This window comes from Gopherus evgoodei, unplaced genomic scaffold (assembly GCF_007399415.2).
Source record: "Gopherus evgoodei ecotype Sinaloan lineage unplaced genomic scaffold, rGopEvg1_v1.p scaffold_41_arrow_ctg1, whole genome shotgun sequence".
Lineage (NCBI taxonomy): Eukaryota > Metazoa > Chordata > Testudines > Testudinidae > Gopherus > Gopherus evgoodei.
Window position 1 is genome coordinate 555644 of NW_022060062.1, and position 17154 is coordinate 572797.

Sequence of the window (17154 nt, forward strand, 5' to 3'; positions counted from 1 at the left end):
CGGGCAAGGGGGCTCGGTCCTGCAGTCACCAGGGCAGGGGGTCCCCTCGGATGGTGGGGAGGGGGCTTGGTCCTGCAGCCGCCGGGGCAAGGGGTCCCCTCGGGAAGGGGGGGCTTGGTCCTGCAGCCGCCAGGGAAGGGGTTCCCCTCGGGAAGGGAGGCTCGGTCCTGCAGCCGCCGGGGCAGGGGGTCCCCTCGGGCAGGGGGGGAGGGGGCTCGGTCCTGTAGCCGCCGGGGCAGGTGGTCCCCTGGGGCAGGGGGGGCTCGGTCCTGCAGCTGCCAGGGCAGGGGGTCCCCTCGGGCAGGGGAGTCTCGGTCCTGCAGCCGCTGGGGCAGGGGGTACCCTCAGGCAGGGGGGGCTTGGTCCTGCAGCCGCTGGGGCAGGGGGTCCCCTCGGGCAATGGGGCTCGGTCCTGCAGCCGCCGGGGCAGTGGGTCCCCTCGGGCAGGGGGGGCTCGGTTGTGCAGCCGCCGGGGCAGGGGGTCCCCTCGGGCAGAGGGAGTGGGGGGCGAGAGGACCCACCCCGCCGGCAGAGCCCCGGGTGCAGCGCGCGCCGGCTCGCTAGGGGGCGCCCTCCCGCTGGGTCCTGCTCAGACGCGCCGCTGCTGCATGGTGGCCTGGCCTCAACTCAGCCCCCCCAGCGCGCCCCGGAGGCCCCGTTCCAGGCCATGTGCGACCCCGAGGTGCCGGCGGGGGCCGAGCGCCCCGGCGCCACTGCCGCCTGCCCCCCCGCGCAGGAGCCGCTGGTGAGTAGCGCCCGGGCCGGTTCCCTGGTGGGTGGAAGCCGGGGCGGGCCCTTCACCGCGCAGATCAGCTCTCCGGGGTGGGGGAGCCGGACTCAGCCCCCCAGACTGGGGTTCAGGTGGATTTCCAGGGGTTCAGCGGGTGTTTGAGTGTCACGCCAGGCGGGAGCCCCGAACAGGTGAGTCAATCCGCTCCGCAGAGACCCTGCCCGGGGCAGGCTGGCCAGGCTCCTGCTAGCGCCCTGGGAGGGTTCAGCAGCACATGGGGCTTGGATTGTTCCCGAGGGAGTGACTGGAAGCAATTCCATGAGCTGTGCGCTGGCAGGGGCCTGTTAGTCTGTGCAGTGACCTCTCACTGCAAGGCGGCCCCTGAGCCTCCTTCTGTTGCTCGTTTAAAGTTGTGCCATGCTCCCTTCTAACGTCGTTTGGCAGCGGCCGGCTTTGTCCACTGCTTGCAGGAAGAGCAGCCCGTTGCCACTAGCTGGTGGGTAGGTGGACCAGCAGCCCCCCTAGCAGCTTCCTGCTCCCCTAAGTTCCCTGTGCGGCCGCCACCCAGCAGGCTAGCAATTGCTGGCAGGTCAGCTATCTCTCCCGAGCTGCTCCCAGAGCCTCCTGCTTGCTGGAGTGCCCGAGGGGGGAGGAAGGCGGCACTAATGTCTGGGTGTCCCCTTGCTCCTGAAACCTGCTTACCCCATCTTCCATGGGGGGGCGGGCACAGGACAGGGCTCAGGACGGAGGGAGCTTCCTGGCAGCAGCTGTATGGGTCTCAGCTTGCTGATCTAATTAACAAGGCAGTGTACCTAAGACAAGGGTCAGCATACTTAAAGGGGAAATGCACATCTCTGTCTCTCACACACACACAGGGTGTGTCTCTCTGCTATGCGGTCTCCCCTCCCTTCATTCCTTCTGCCTTGTAGAGTGTCAGGCTGCATTACCAAGAAGTTAACCCTGGAGGGCTCAGCCAGTTAGTTCATCATTTAGCAGTAAGGCATTCCCAGGGGAATATCCCACCCTCTGACTCCAAGCTTCACAATCATCAATGCTGTGTACCAGTATTAAACTGTTGGTTTATATATATATGTACACGTACACACACACGCAGTATAAGTTTTAATCTTTTGTCTCGTGAAAAAAAAATTCCCTGGAATCGAACCCCTCTGTTTACATTAATTCTTATGGGGAAATTGGATTCACTTAATATAATTTTGCTTGTGCCACAAGGACTCTTTGTTGTTTTAATTCAACTGTAGGTTTTCAGTATGTCACAATGCCACCTTGTGCTGCATTAGAGCTTAAAAACAGGACAGGGTAAGAGACATAAACCTTATAATGAAAAGCCCAGGGGTGTGTTGATTCATAAAGTGTGTCACTCTTCTGTCTGAGTGCTGTACCAGATCTGCAGCAAAGGTGTTAGTTGCTGTCCTATGGTTTCTTTCACATCAGATGTGACTGAAGTTATTAAAAAAGTTATGGCATGCTATTCCAAGTGAATTTACTTGGTTAGAAAAGTTAAGTAGTTACGAATCGTTTAAAAGGCCAGAAAGGTAGGAAAACATGAAAAAAGCTAGATGTTCATGCAAAAAATACCATGCAGCTTAGGATGGAAAAATACAGTGATTTATTTAAAATCAAACTACCTTAAAATTCAGGGATTTTGTCATGGAAATCAAGGGAGTAATTGTAAGGCCTTTTTCTGCAATCAGATCTGCAATGCCTGGGAAGACCCTTGTGTTTATATAGAGTCCCATTGACATCTGCAGGGCTCCTTGTGGCCACAAGCTTCCTCCCACACCTATCCAGTTGCAGGATCAGATCTTAAATAATTAAGGGCTTAAATAATACACTGGCAATTTACAGTGCCGCAACTCTCTCACTCAGTGGTGTGAAAAAACACTCCCTCGAGCACAGGAAGTTTTGGCCTGTAAAGCACCAGTGCAGACAGTGCACCAGCGCTGAGAGCTACGTTCCGCATGGAGGTGGGTTTTTAGAGTGCTGGGAGCAGGGGCGGCTCTAGGCACCAGCTAAACAAGCAGGTGCCCAGGGCAGCAAAATATAGGGGGAGGCATAAGGCTAGGGCCCCAGCTCATCCCTGAAGCGGCGTTCTGGCTGGATCTTGACGGCCCGGAGGGCGGTAACCAGCCTGTTCTGCCACCGGGTACAGCGGGGCAGGGAGCCTGCTAAGTGGGGAGCGTGTCCCCGCTGCTCTCCTGCAGGCAGGGGCCACCCCTGACTCCTCAGGCAGGAGCTGGTAGCGCGGCCCTTCCCCAGCTGCAGAGGACAGGCCGCTCCTCCTTGGCTTCTCCCTGCCGCTGCGAGCTGAGGAGTGACCCATCCTCTGCAGCCGGGGCAGGACCGCGCTACCGGCTTCTGCTTAGGAGAGTGGGGGGGTGGCCACTGACCATGGGAGATGTCATAAACAGATAGCTAAGGGTTAACGTCTCTTTCACCTGGAAAGAAGTTATCTGAACCACCTGACCAGAGGATCAATCAGGAAACAAGACTTTTTCAAATCTGGGTGGAGGGAACTTTGTGTGGGAGTCCTTTGTTCTTGGGTCTTGTGCCTGACTCTCTCTCAGCTATGAGAAGAATTTTTCTATTTCCTGCTTTCTAATCCTCTGTTTCCAGGTTGTGAGTACAAAGTTGGTTTGTTGTTTTGTATTTACATGTCTATAGTTGCTGAAGTGCTTTGAATTGTATTCTTTTTGAATAAGGCTGTTTATTCAATATTCTTTTAAGCAAATGACCCTGTATTTGTCACCTTAATACAGAGAGACCATTTTATGTACTTTTCTTTCTTTTTATATAAAGCTTTCTTTTTAAGACCTGTTAGAGTTTTTCTTTAGTGGGGGAACTCCAGGGAATTGAGTCTGTACTCACCAGGGAATTGGTGGGAGGAAAAAGTCAGGGGGAAATCTGTGTGTGTTAGATTTACTAGCCTGACTTTGCATTCCCTCTGGGTGAAGAGGGAAGTAATTCTGTTTTCCAGAACTGGGAATGGGGAGGGTGGAATCCCTCTGTTTAGATTCACGAAGCTTGCTTCGGTGTCTCTCTCCAGGAACACCTGGAGGGGGGAAGGGAAAAGGTTTATTTCCCTTTGTTGTGAGACTCAAGGGATTTGGGTCTTGGGGTCTGTCATAACCTAGTCCCAGATTTGGACCTTAGCGTCCAAAATATGGGGGTTAGCATGAAAACCTCCAAGCTTAGTTACCAGCTTGGACCTGGTACTGCTGCCACCACCCAAAAAATTAGAGTGTTTTGGGGCACTCTGGTCCCCCTGAAAACCTTCCCTGGGGACCCCAAGACCCAAACCCTTGAGTCTCACAACAAAGGGAAAGAAATCTTTTCCCTTCCCCCCTCCAGGTGCTCCTGGAGAGATACACAGAAGCAACCTCCGTGAATCTAAGCAGAGGGACTCCACCCTCCCCGTTCCCAGTCCTGGAGAACAGAATTACCTCCCTCTTCACCCAGAGGGAATGCAAAATTAAGCTAGTAAATCTAACACACACAGAGTTCCCTCTGACTTCTTCCTCCCACTAATTCCCTGGTGAGTACAGACTCAATTCCCTGGAATTTCCCACTAAAGAAAAACTCCCAACAGGTCTTAAAAAGAAAGGTTTATATAAAAAGAAAGAAAAATACATAAAAATGGTCTCCCTGTATTAAGGTGACAAATACAGGGTCAATTGCTTAAAAGAATATTGAATAAACAGCCTTATTCAAACAGAATACAATTTAAAGCACTCCAGCAACTATATTCATGTAAATACAAAAAAAGAACATATAAATCCTATCTGATCTTTTTGTACTTACAACTGGGAAACAGAAGATTAGAAAGCAGGAAATAGAAATCACTCCTCATCTGAGAGAGCATACAGGCAGACAGATAAAGAACTCAGACACACAATTTCCTCCACCCAGAGTTGAAAAAAATCCTGTTTCCTGATTGGTCCTCTGGTCAGGTGGTTCAGATTACTTCTTTCCAGGTGAAAGAGACATTAACCCTTAGCTATCTGTTTATGACAGGGTCCCCAGGGAAAGTTTTTTGGGGGACCAGAGTGCCCCAAAACACTCTAATTTTTTGGGTGGTGGCAGCTTTAAAGGTCCAAGCTGGTAACTAAGTTTGGAGGTTTTCATGCTAACCCCCATATTTTGGACGCTAAGGTCCAAATCTGGGACTAGGTTTATGATATGGTGTGCAGCGTTGGGAAAGATAGAATCCAGAAGCCAGTAGGAATATTACATTTTTCTTTTCTCTGCTAGGGGCTTTTAAGCAGAGAGGAACAGTTTGGTTTTAAAAGGGAACCAGAGAGAATTTTTTTTTCTGCTCTCTCTGGCAGTTGTGGCTTGCATATTAAGCAAGAAACCATTAAGAGACTATTAAGGGTCATTTGTCACACAATAGCACTCCCTTTAGGAGGCAGATACCAGCACTATACTCATGCAAATAAAGTGGTTTTTCTGGTTTACTTTACTTTGAAAAAATTAGCTAGAGAAAGAAAGGGAAAAAGGCACTGTTGCTAGGCAGACCCCAGGAGGCAACAGAGCCTGCAGTTCAGACAATAAACACCGGAGGGCACCCCAACACAAGAAAACAAGATGTCACGAAAACCAGAGGCAGCACAGCTCGAGGCAATGGAAAAACAGATAGAACTGCTCAGAGCACAGATGGCCAGAGATGAGGCAACTCACAAACAAAAGATGGAAAGGCTACAAAAACAAGAAGAAGCCAAAAATGCAGCCCACCACAGAAAACTACAAGAAGAAGAAGTGGCCCACAAAATGAAACAAGAAGAAGAAGAGGCAGCCTACCGCCAAGAAATGGAAAAACAACAAAAAGAAATGGAAAAACAACAAAAAGAAAGTGAAGAGAAGGAAAAACAGAGAAAACATGAACTGGACTTAGCGCAAGCTGGGTTGCATGCGCCAGCCAATCCTAACAACCCTTCGCCAATTATGGTTCCACATCACAGAAAATTTCCCACCTACAAGGCAGGTGATGACACCGAGGCCTTCTTGGAAAATTTTGAAAGAGCCTGTCTTGGGTACAGCATTCCTGAAGACCAGTACATGGTAGAATTGAGGCTACAGCTCAGTGGACCTTTAGCAGAGGTGGCAGCTGAAATGCCTAAGCAGCAAATGAACGACTACAAACTTTTTCAAACCAAGGCCAGATACAGAATGGGGATAACCCCGGATCATGCCCGTCAGCGTTTCAAAACCCAAAAGTGGAAACCAGATGTGTCATTTCCCAAACATGCCTACTACGCTGGGAAAAATTATGAGGCCTGGATATCAGGACACAATGTTAAATCCTTGGAAGAACTGCACCTCCTCATACAAATGGAGCAGTTCTTGGATGGTGTTCCTGAGGACATAACACGGTACACACAAGATGGAAAACCCAAAAATCTCGCTGAGGCGGGGGAAATTGAAGCCAAATGGATGGAAGTGGCAGAAAGCAAGAAAGCTACGGTCAAGGGGAACGAATACCCCAGGGGGCACACTGACCATAAACCCTACAACCGAGGACAGCCAAAGACCCCACATACAACCCAAGTAAAGCCACAGACGCCATATTCTTCCACCTCACCAGTCTCCAGTAACTCGGCTCGACCCAGTGACCCATCAGATGAAAGATGCTTTAAGTGTAATGAACTGGGACATATCAAGGCCAACTGTCCAAAGAACGCCATCCGAGTGCAGTTCATTATACCACCATCACACCAAAGATCCCCAGGCCCAGATGCCTCTCAAATACCCTTGGAGCGAAGGGAAAATTTGAGAGTGGGCGGAAGGAAGGTTACTGCGTGGAGAGACACGGGGGCACAAGTGTCAGCTATCCACCAATCCTTCATAGACCCCAAATTCATCAACCCAAAGGCCCAAGTGACAATTTACTCCTTCATGTCACAAGCTGTAGACTTGCCTACAGCTGAACTGCCTGTCCAGTACAAAGGCTGGTCAGGAATGTGGACTTTTGCAGTCTATGACAATTATCCTATCCCCATGCTACTGGGGGAACACTTGGCCAACCAGGTGAAGCGGGCCAAGAAAGTGGGAATGGTTACACGTAGCCAAACCAGGCAAGCTTCCAGACCCATTCCTGTTCCTGAGCCGTCCACAGAGGCCCCGTCTGTGTTACCAGAGACCCAGACAGAGGTAGTGGACCCGGATTCCATGCCAACCACTGAAACAGCCACAGCACCTCCAGTCCCAGAGGCCGCTCCTCCTTGGCTTCTCCCTGCTGCTGCGAGCCGAGAAGTGACCCATCCTCTGCAGCCGGGGCAGGGCCGCGCTACCGGCTCCTGCTTAGGAGAGTGGGGGGGTGGCCACTAACCATGGGAGAGCACCACGAACAAGCTGAGGAGGAGTGGTTGGTCATCTACAGCTGGGGCAGGGCCATGCTGTCGGCTCTACTTGGGAGAGAGGGATGGCCCCGACCATGGAAGAGTGGCGGGACCCGGTAGCGCAGCCCTGCTTGGCTGCAGAGGACGGGCCGCTCCTCCTCGGCTTGTTCGCACCAGGGCCGCCGGCGGGGGGCAAGTGGGGCAATTTGCCCCGGGCCCGCAGGGGCCTCCACGAGAGTGGCTGAGACTTGCTCCTGCCATTCCCCCAGCGCCACAGCGCGTCCTGAACAGCACTGCAGCCACTTGGCTCCTGGGGGGGCTGAGATCCACCCCACTCAGAGCTGCGTGGTAAGGGGGTGGGGCTGCAAGCTCCGGGCCAAGTGGCTCCTCCCCTTACCACGCGGCTCTGAGCAGGGAAGAGCTCAGGCCTGCCCGGAGCCATGTGGTTGTAGCGCTGTTCAGGGCAGCTTCTCGACGCCCATCGTGAGCCGGGGGTAAGTGGCTGGGGCCAGGGGGTTGGCTAAGGAACAGGGAGTCCCGGGGACAGTCAGGGGGCAAAGGTTCTGGGGAGACGGTCAGGGAACAGGCAAAGGGGGTTGGGTGGGGGGGTCTTGGGGAGGTGGTTGTCAGGGGACAAGGAGCAGGATGGGTCAAGGATTCTAAAAAATCTCATTTCATTTGAAATGTTTAGCAGGGTTTTTATTTGTTTGTTTGTTTTTGTTTTTCTGCTTGGTGAAACAAGAACCAAAAAAGCCTCCAAGGTTTACAATGTGGTGTTACCCCTTTATTCCACCTCCTTTTTCTCCCTCTTTAACTTTTTCTCTCCCTGCCCTGAGAGGGAAAAGGGGGCGAGGAAAAGGAAAGGCCAAGAGAGGAAAAGCTCAGTGAAAACCATTTTTAAAGACTTTAAGTGGAAAACAGAAGTTAAATGAAACAACATTTTTCTGCACATTTTTTCTTCAATGTTGTTTTGATTGAACAAAAAACTCACCCAGCTTTAGTTGTAACCACACAGGCTTCTGTATGCTCCTTATGCCTCGCCTGAATGGCCCACTGGCCCGAGTTCAGTCTCATAGGGGACACCTGCTAAATATGGCTTGCTTACCTTAACCCTCAGCTTCTCACCCAGCCTCCGTCCCAGTGCCTAGATATCTGGCTGAAGCTGTTACTTTTGCTGGATGGCATGAGCACATTCCTCCTTCTGAGCTACAACTGAGTCACTCCTTGGGCAAAGAAGAAAAATAGTGAATTTCTGCTCTGCAGATTAACCACAAGACATTTCTACATTATTTTAGCCAAGTATGTGCTTGGCCTGTGTTCTACGGCTCAGTCATGTGCAGGTAGGTGAACTAGTGGGTGAAAAACTGGTTGGAGGACAGTAATCAAGGAATGGTTATCAAAGATACACTTTCAAAGTGGGGAAGTGTGTCCAGCTGGTCCCACAGAGGTCCAGCACTATTCAATGTTTTCATAAATCAATTGGATAATGGAGTCGAAAGTTCAGTTAGGCAATTTGCAGATGACACCAGTCTGGGAGGGGTTGAAAGCACTTTGGAGGACAGGATTAGAATTTGAAATGCCCTTGATAAATTGGAGGATTGGTCTGAAATCAGTAGATGAAATTCAATAAAAACAAGTGCAAAGTACCACACTTAGGAATGAAAAATCAAATGCATAACTACAAAATAGGGAATAACTAGCTAGGCAGTAGTACCGCTGGAAAGGATCTGGGGATTATAGTGAATCACAAAGTGAATGTGTCAGTATGATGCAGCTACAAAAAGAGACTATTGTCGTACTAGGTTGTTATGACATATGTTGCAGCCTTGTGCAGTATCTCTGGGGATACATACTGTATTAAGCTTACGAATGGTTTATGTATCACTGTTGGCCAGGGACTGTATTCAACTTGGGGCAATGGAGGAGAGTGAGGGGGAATGATACCACAGCTCCTTCAGGAACTAAAAGCAGTGGGTGGTGATTTAAGGTGAATCACTCAGATTGTAAAGACATCCAGAGAGGTACCATCCTTGGGGATGCTTGCATAAACTGATTCAAACTAGGTGTTCCAGAGACCAGCTGACTAAGAAAGGATTTTTGGCATAAAAAGTCTGCATCTAAAATGACTCAGGGCCTTCTTTTGATTCAGCAAGCAGACAAGTCCTTCTGACCAAAAACGCAACCCTTCCAGAAGGGCTTGAATAACTTTGGCTTACTAGGGCCCCCGTCAGATTGAGCAGTGACGTCTGATAAGCTTTTAGAGTGTGTCATAAACATACAGGTAAGGGTTAATTCCTCTTTTGCCTGTAAAGGGTTAAGAAGATCACATAACGTAGCTGACACCTGACCAACAGGACCAATAAGGAGACAAGATACTTTCAAATCTGGGAGGGAAGAAAGTCTTTGTCTGTTGTGCGTGCTTTCGCCATAGAAGATCAAGGAGGCAAGCCATATCATAGACTCATAGACTTTAAGGTCAGAAGAGACCATTATGATCATCTAGTCTGACCTCCTGCACAATGCAAGCCACAGAATCTCACCCACCCACTCCTGTAACAACCCCCTAACCTATGTCTGAGTTATTGAAGTCCTCAAATTGTGATTTGAAGACCTCAAGCTGCAGAGAATCCTCCAGCAAGTGACCCGCGCCCCATGCTGCAGAGGAAGGCGAGAAACCTCAGGGCCAATGCCAGTCTGCCCTCGAGAAAAATTCCTTCCCGACCCCAAATATGGCGATCAGTTAAACCCTGAGCATGTAGGCAAGACTCACCAGCCAGCACCCAGGAAAGAATTCTCTGTAGTAACTCAGATCCCACCCCATCTAACATCCCATCACAGACCACTGGGCATACTTACCTGCTGATAATCAAAGATCAGTTGCCAAATGAATTGCCAAAATTAGGCTATCCCATCATACCATCCCTTTCATAAACTTATCAAACTTAGTCTTGAAGCCAGATATGTCTTTTGCCCCCACTACTCCCTTTGGAAGGCTGTTCCAGAATTTCACTCCTCTAATGGCTAGAAACCTTGGTCTAATTTCAAGTCTAACTCCATTAAAATTCAAAAGTTTTGGATTTTTTTTAAGCAGAGTTTTTTTTTATTGTTTCTTTAAACAATCAAACACAGCAAGGAGCAAATATTTGGCCACACACTTCTGAAACCCCAAATCATGTTCAGGTTTTGGCAGACGTGTTTGAGCTTTTTCAGGAGCCCCCACGAGAATACAGTATTCTGTAGTATTGCAACTTTTTTTTATGGAAAGGGCCCCTATAATTGATTTGCAAACTGAGGAGCAGCTTATCCTCTGCAGCTGGACAGGGCCGCGTTACTGGCTCCCGTCTGGGGAGTAGGGGTGGTCGCTGACCACGGGAGAGAGGCGTGAACAAGCTGAGAAGCAGCCCGTCTTCTGCAGTCGGGGCAGGGCCACACTACCAGCTCCACCTTGGGGGTGGTGGCCGCTGACGCGGAAGAGCGGTAGCGCGGCCCTTCCCCGGCTGCAGAGGACGGCCCGCTTCTCCTCGGCTTCTCCCTTCCACTCTCCCGCAGGCAGCGGCCACCCCCCAGGCGGGAGCCGGTAGCGCGTCCCTGCTCCGGCTGCAGAGGATGGCGGGACATGACGCCCAGGCGGGCTGCTCCTCCTTGGCTTGTCCCCGCTTCCTCCACCGCCGCCTTCTCCTCTTTCCCTCTGCGGCGCCTCCTGCCAGAGGAGGGGAGAGGGGAGCAGAGTGGCAGCCCATGCTGAGCCCAGCTCGTGCCAGGGCCAAGGCAAAGACCAAGGACGAGCGGGGCTGGGATCCAGCAGCAGCCCCAACCCCTGGCGCTGGGAGCTGTGGTGACGGGAGCTGAATCCGCCTTGAACCAGATCCGCAGCAAGGTAAGAGTTGGACCAGGTGGGAGGGTTTTGTTAAAATTAAATATTAAAATTACACTAGTAGGAAATGGTTTTGTTTCACTAACTACAGATTCTCTGTTTTCATTTTTTTATTTTTAAACAGTCAAAACAAAACTTCAAAGTGCAAAAGCAAAAAAAAAATTTGCGGGGGGGAGCCAATTTTTTTTTGCTTCGGGCAGCAAAAAACCTAGAGTCAGCCCTGGCGGGAGAGCTCTTTCCCAGTGCTCTGCTGTGACTACACAAGCCATGTTAAAGCACTGCCAGTGTAGTCTAGCCCGAGGTTCTTTCTACTTATGGTATATTCTCTCTATTTCAGTGAGATGTTCATTCCCTTCATGAATCTGTTGTAAAAACATATGAATGGCCATACTGAGTCAGACCACTGGTCCACCTAGCCTAGAATCTTGTCTTCCGACAATGGCTGGTGCCAGATGCTTCAGGGGGAATGAAGGATACAGGACAATTTACTGAGTGATCCAACCATCCTGTGGTCCAGTCCCAGCTTCTGACAGTCAAAGTTTAGGGACACCTACAGCATGGGGTTGCATCCCTGACCGTCTTGGCTAATAGCCATTAATGAACTTTTTTGAACCCACTTATACATTGGGCCATTTTAACATCCTCTGGCACCAAGTTCCACAGGTTGAGCGTGTATTGGGTGAAGAAGTACATCCTTGTGTTTGTTTTAAACCTTCTGCCTACTAATTTTATTGGGTGATCCATAATTTTATGTTATTATTTACCCCTTCACATACTTCCTTATTGACTTTCTCCACACCATTCATGATTTTATAATTCTCTGTCATATTCCCTTGAGGTCATTTGAGCAGGGGGTTGGACTTGATGACCTCCTAAGGTCCCTTCCAACCCTGATATTCTGTGATTCTGTGATTCATCTCTTTTCTAAGATGAAAAGTCTCAGTGTATTTCATCTCTTCTCATACACAAGCTGGTTTATACCCCCTAATCGTTTTTGCCTTCTCTACATTTATTTTAATTCTAATATATCTTTTTTGAGAGGGGACAACCAGACCTGCATGCAGTATTCAAGGTGTGGGCTTACCATGGATTTATGTAGAGGCATTATGATATTTAGTGCCTTATTATTTACCCCTTTCCTGATGGTCCCTAAGACACTGTTTGTTTGTTTTTTGATTGCGCTTGCACATTGAGTGGCTATTTTCGGACAACTATCTGCAGTGGCTCCAAGATCTTTCTTGAGTGATAACAACTAATTTAGACTCCATTTTGTATGTATGGCTGGAATTACTTTTCCCAGTGTGCACTACTTCACACATACCAACATTACATTTATCACAAGCTACATATGAGTCAATAGTGTAACACTGTGGCAAAAAAGAGCAAACATTCTGGGCTGTATTAGCCAGGAGTGTTGTAAGCAAGACACAAGAAGTAATTCTTCTGCTCTACTCCGCCCTGATTAGCCTCAGCTGGAGTATTGTGTCCAGTTCTGGGGACCACGCTGCAGGAAAAATGTAGACAAATTGGAGAAGGTCCTCCAGAGAAGAGCAGCAAAAATGATTAAAGGTCTAAAAAACATAACCCATGAGGAAAAATTGAAAAACATGGGTTTGTTTAATATGGAGACTGAGAAGGGGACATAACAATTTTCAAGTACATAAAAAGTTGTTACAAGAAGGAGGGAGAAAAATTATTCTCCTAACCTCTGAGAATAGAACAAGAAGCAATGGGCTTAAATTGTGGCAAAGGTGGTTTAGGTTGGACATTAGGAAAAACTTCCTGTCAGGGTGGTAAAGCACTGGAATAAATTGCCTAGGGAGGTTGTGCAATCTCCATCATTGGGGATTTTTAAGAGCAGGTTAGGCAAACACCTGTCAGGAATGGTCTGGGTAATAATTAGTCCTGCATGAGTGCAGGGGACCGAACTAGAAGATCTCCCAGGGTCATTTCCAGTCCTACAATTCTATGGTTTGATTTAATCAGCCATTTTGTTGCCCAGTCACTGAGTTTTGTGAGATCCGTTCGTAACTCTTCAGTCAGCTTTGGACTTAACAATCTTGGGTATTTTTATATTGTCTACAAACTTTGCCACTCGCTGTTTACCCCGTTCTCTGGATCATTTATGAATATATTGAACAGCACTGGTCCCAGTACAGATCCTTGAGGGACCCAGCATTTACTTCTTTCCAATTTGAAAACTAGCCACTTATTTCTACCTTTTGTTTACTGTATTTTAATACTGATCTAGTAGAGACCTTCCCTCTTATCCCAGGACTGCTTAGTTTGCTTAAGAACCTTTTGGTGAGAGACCTTGTTAAAGACCTTCTGAAAGTCCAGGTATATCTACGGGATCACCCTTGTCCACATATTTGTTGACACCTTAAAATAATTTGACTAGATTGGATTCTACATGATTTCCCTTTACAAAATCCATTGACTATTCCTTAACATATCATGTTCCTATATAGCAGAGGTAGTCAATAGGCGGATCAGAGGCCAAATCCAGACTGCCAGATGTTTTCAATTGGACCCCAAAATCTTATTTACTCGTAATTATTGTTACTGCACTGTATTTTATTATTTTCTCTGGAGTCTGAACTTTGCCTACATCATGACCAAGATATTTGGACCTTGATAAAAAATAATTGACTACCCTTGACCTATAGTAAAGAACACAATTGTCAGACACACAGTTTCAGCCAGTTTGCCTGATTGTGATATTAGACTTACCAGCCTGTAATTTCCAGCATTGCTTTGAGGCCTTTTTTTTTTTAATCGGTATTATGTTAGCTACTTACCAGACATCTAATGCAGAGGCTAATTTAAACAATAGGTTATATACCACAGTCGTTACCCTGCAGTTTCGTGTTTGAATTCCTTTAGAACTCTTGGGTGAATACCAGTCTGGTCCTGGTGACTTACTACACTTAAATTTATCAGTTTGTTCCAAAACCACCTTTACTGACACCTCCAGCTGCTTCCTCAGATTTGTTACCTACAAAGAATGGCTGATGTATGGGAATCTCCCCCGTATCCTCTGCAGGGAGGACTGATGCTGTTGCCTTGTTTTCATTGAGTACTTCTTTAGCACCTCGATCTCTAGTGCCCCACTGATTCTTTGGCAGACTTCCTGCTTCTGATGTGCTTTAAAAAATTTGCTGTTAGTTTTTGTGTTTTACTAGTTGCTCTTCAAATTCTTTTTGAACTCCCTAATTATACTCTGACACTTGATTTGATGGAGTTTGTTCCTTTCTGTTATATATCCATCTGTTGCATTTCAGTGATATGTTTGTATTACTGGGCTGAGCCAGTAATTAGGTTGCCTAACACTTTCCATATAAAAAATTATTGTGGCCCTTTGTTTTTAGAAGCTCTAGCTGCTTCATGGGTTGCATGAAACACTTGAAATACGGCAGGAGGAAAGTCCTTGGGCTGAAGAGCTGCCTGGTTTGTCCCATGACATTCAGTTCAGGTTTTGCTGAGAGATGCCTTTTTGAAAAAAGCCATTTCCCTTCTCTCACCTGTTCATTGCACTCTATATTGGGAATGCTGAAGAACTGTTAGAGCTGTTGCACAAGAAGAAGTGGGGAGAGAGAGATGGGCTTATGCCCAAACCCTGCAAATAGTTCTAATGAGCCAGCTGATTCACTTTGAGGGCTCCATGTGGGGTAGGAGCTGCCATACCGCCTGGTGGTACAAGAGAGGTAGGCTGGGTCCCCCCTTAGGATAACAGCCTTCTACTTACCAGGTAACGTGGTAAGTCTTGTAGTTCAAAGGGGAGCAGTCTGAAAGTTCAGGGTTCACACCCAAGTATTGATGTATGATTTGGGCGAGGGAGGATCGTTATAGTTGCGTGTAATAAGATTGGTTTATCTTTTTTCTTAAAAAGAAAAACCTAGGAAATTACCTAAGCATGTAAACAAATCTTATTTAGGTTGCAAAGACTGTCGTTGCCTGTGCAACCTTACTTTAGCCTCCGTGTGCATATGTATTTTGGCACAGTCTTAAATTATGTGATGACACAGATTTTCACAGGGCCCCTGTTTCATTTCATGTGAATGGTAAATGCATTGGGTGAGTGACAAAATTATAGTTGCAGGGGGAACCAAAAATCTACCATATCCTAACTTTGCGGTGCTTGACTTTTCAATGTAAATAACATAGTTTTTGTGGGTGTAATACTCAAATAATCTATGGTGCTTTGGACTCTTTGGGAAGGACGTGCACTATAAAAATGAAATATGTTATTTGCTTTTTTTTTTCTTTCAGTTTAAACCGAAGCCACTATTCTTGAAGTTGTTAAAATTTGCTGGTGCCCCAAAAGACACTTTAACAATGATGGAGGTAAATTATCTGAATTTCTCATTTGGAATGATTGAAAGCAATAAATAAAAGTTTCACTCTTACAAGTTTATCATACTTATTAGTTACCCCAAAATGAAAGAAAAATAATGTGGTGTACTGGGTAGGGCATCGGTATGGAAGCTAGGAGGTGGTTCTGTTCCTGGCTTTGTCACAATCTTGCTTTGTGACATTGATCAAGTTACTTAACATCTATATCACCATTTCTCTGTCTGTAAGATGGAGTACCATATATAGCTTTGAGAACTACAGATGAAACCTGCAATGGAAACTAGTATTTATTTATAACGCTGTTAATATTAATATGGAGTTGCAGGGGATGATTGAAAGGAGAATAGACTTTTTAGGGGGGTTGAAATAGGTTGTTTTATATTGGTTATATACTTTAAAGTTCTAAATATATTTAATATTCCAAACTTGACTTGCATTGTAGGTAATATTCTATCTTGGCCGATATATTATATCTAAACAATTATATGATGAAAAACAGCAGGATATTGTCCACTGTGCAGATGATCCTCTTGGAGATCTATTTGGGGAACCAAGCTTTTCGGTAAAAGAACCCAGGTAACATTTCATATTTTTAGTGCGAGAGATCCAGATAAAGCTTATGTAACACACTGAACATATGTTTTGGTTTGCAATTTGTTGCATATTTTATTTGATGAAGTCTTGATAGATGGAATTGTCAAAGTTGTATGCCCCCTGCCCAGGTGTCTGGTATTTGAGAGGGAGGCCTGATTCAGCCCGCACTGATATCTATAAGTGCCAGAGCTCAGAAGCTACACAAACTTCTCAGGTTCAGTAACCTTGGGGGCTTCTGTCTACTTTGAAGAGAGATTCTCTCCTGCACCCCTTGAGGTAACAGCAATGTAATTTAGACATTATACAAGCACTTAAGCCTGTCCCCTTTCCATTATGAACTCCTTATGCATGGGAGACTAAGCCCAAGTAAAGGGGGTTGCATATTCTCTTTTGTTTTTCTCCTGGCAGCTACACAACTCATCCTTGCAAAGTGACAGTGGTTGAAGATTTCCCTTTGCAGCAGGCTAAACTTTCTTCTGATATATGTTTTATTGCTGCAAAGCCAGTATGCATGACCTGGGTCTTGCCACTGCCCTGAAAGTTGAAGATATTTTTCTCTGAATTAAACCCTGAAATAATGCTGTACAATTTCCATTAAAAATGCTTTGACTCATGATTAGAGATGGTTCAACTGCTGGCTAAGTGAAAAATGGCTTTTTGACAAAATTGAAAGGTTCAGAAGAAAATTTTTGATTTTGTTAAGTATCAGAGGGGTAGTCGTGTCAGTCTGGATCTGTAAAAGCAGCAAAGAATCCTGTGGCACCTTAAAGACTAACAGACGTTTTGGAGCATAAGCTTTCGTGGGTGAATACCCACTTCCTCAGATGCATGTAATGGAAATATCCAGGGGCAGGTATATATATGCTAGCAAGCAAGCTAGAGATAACAAGGTCAGTTCAATCAGGGAGGATGAGGCCCTGTTCTAGCAGTTGAGGTGTGAAAACCAAGAGAGGAGAAACTGGTTCTGTAATTGGCAAGCCATTCACAGTCTTTGTTCAATCCTGAGCTGATGGTGTCAAATTTGCAGATGAACTCAAGCTCAGCAGTTTCTCTTTGAAGTCTGGTCCTGAAGTTTTTTTGCTGCAAGATGGCCACCTTAAGGTCTGCTATAGTGTGGTCAGGGAGGTTGAAGTGCTCTCCTACAGGTTTTTGTATATTGCCATTCCTAATGTCTGATTTGTGTCCATTTATCCTTTTCCGTAGAGACTGTCCAGTTTGGCCGATGTACATAGCAGAGGGGC

General features: G+C 47.0%; 1 protein-coding gene across 1 annotated transcript in view; it reads left to right on the forward strand.

Annotated features, from left to right (window-relative positions):
- Positions 1–667: 667 nt before the first annotated feature.
- The window catches only part of LOC115642553 (E3 ubiquitin-protein ligase Mdm2-like), a 35471-nt gene continuing 18984 nt past the window's right edge, over positions 668–17154 (forward strand). The window contains 3 exon segments of the mRNA XM_030546175.1: positions 668–745; positions 15236–15310; positions 15762–15895. Coding sequence (XP_030402035.1) covers positions 668–745; positions 15236–15310; positions 15762–15895 — 287 coding nt within the window.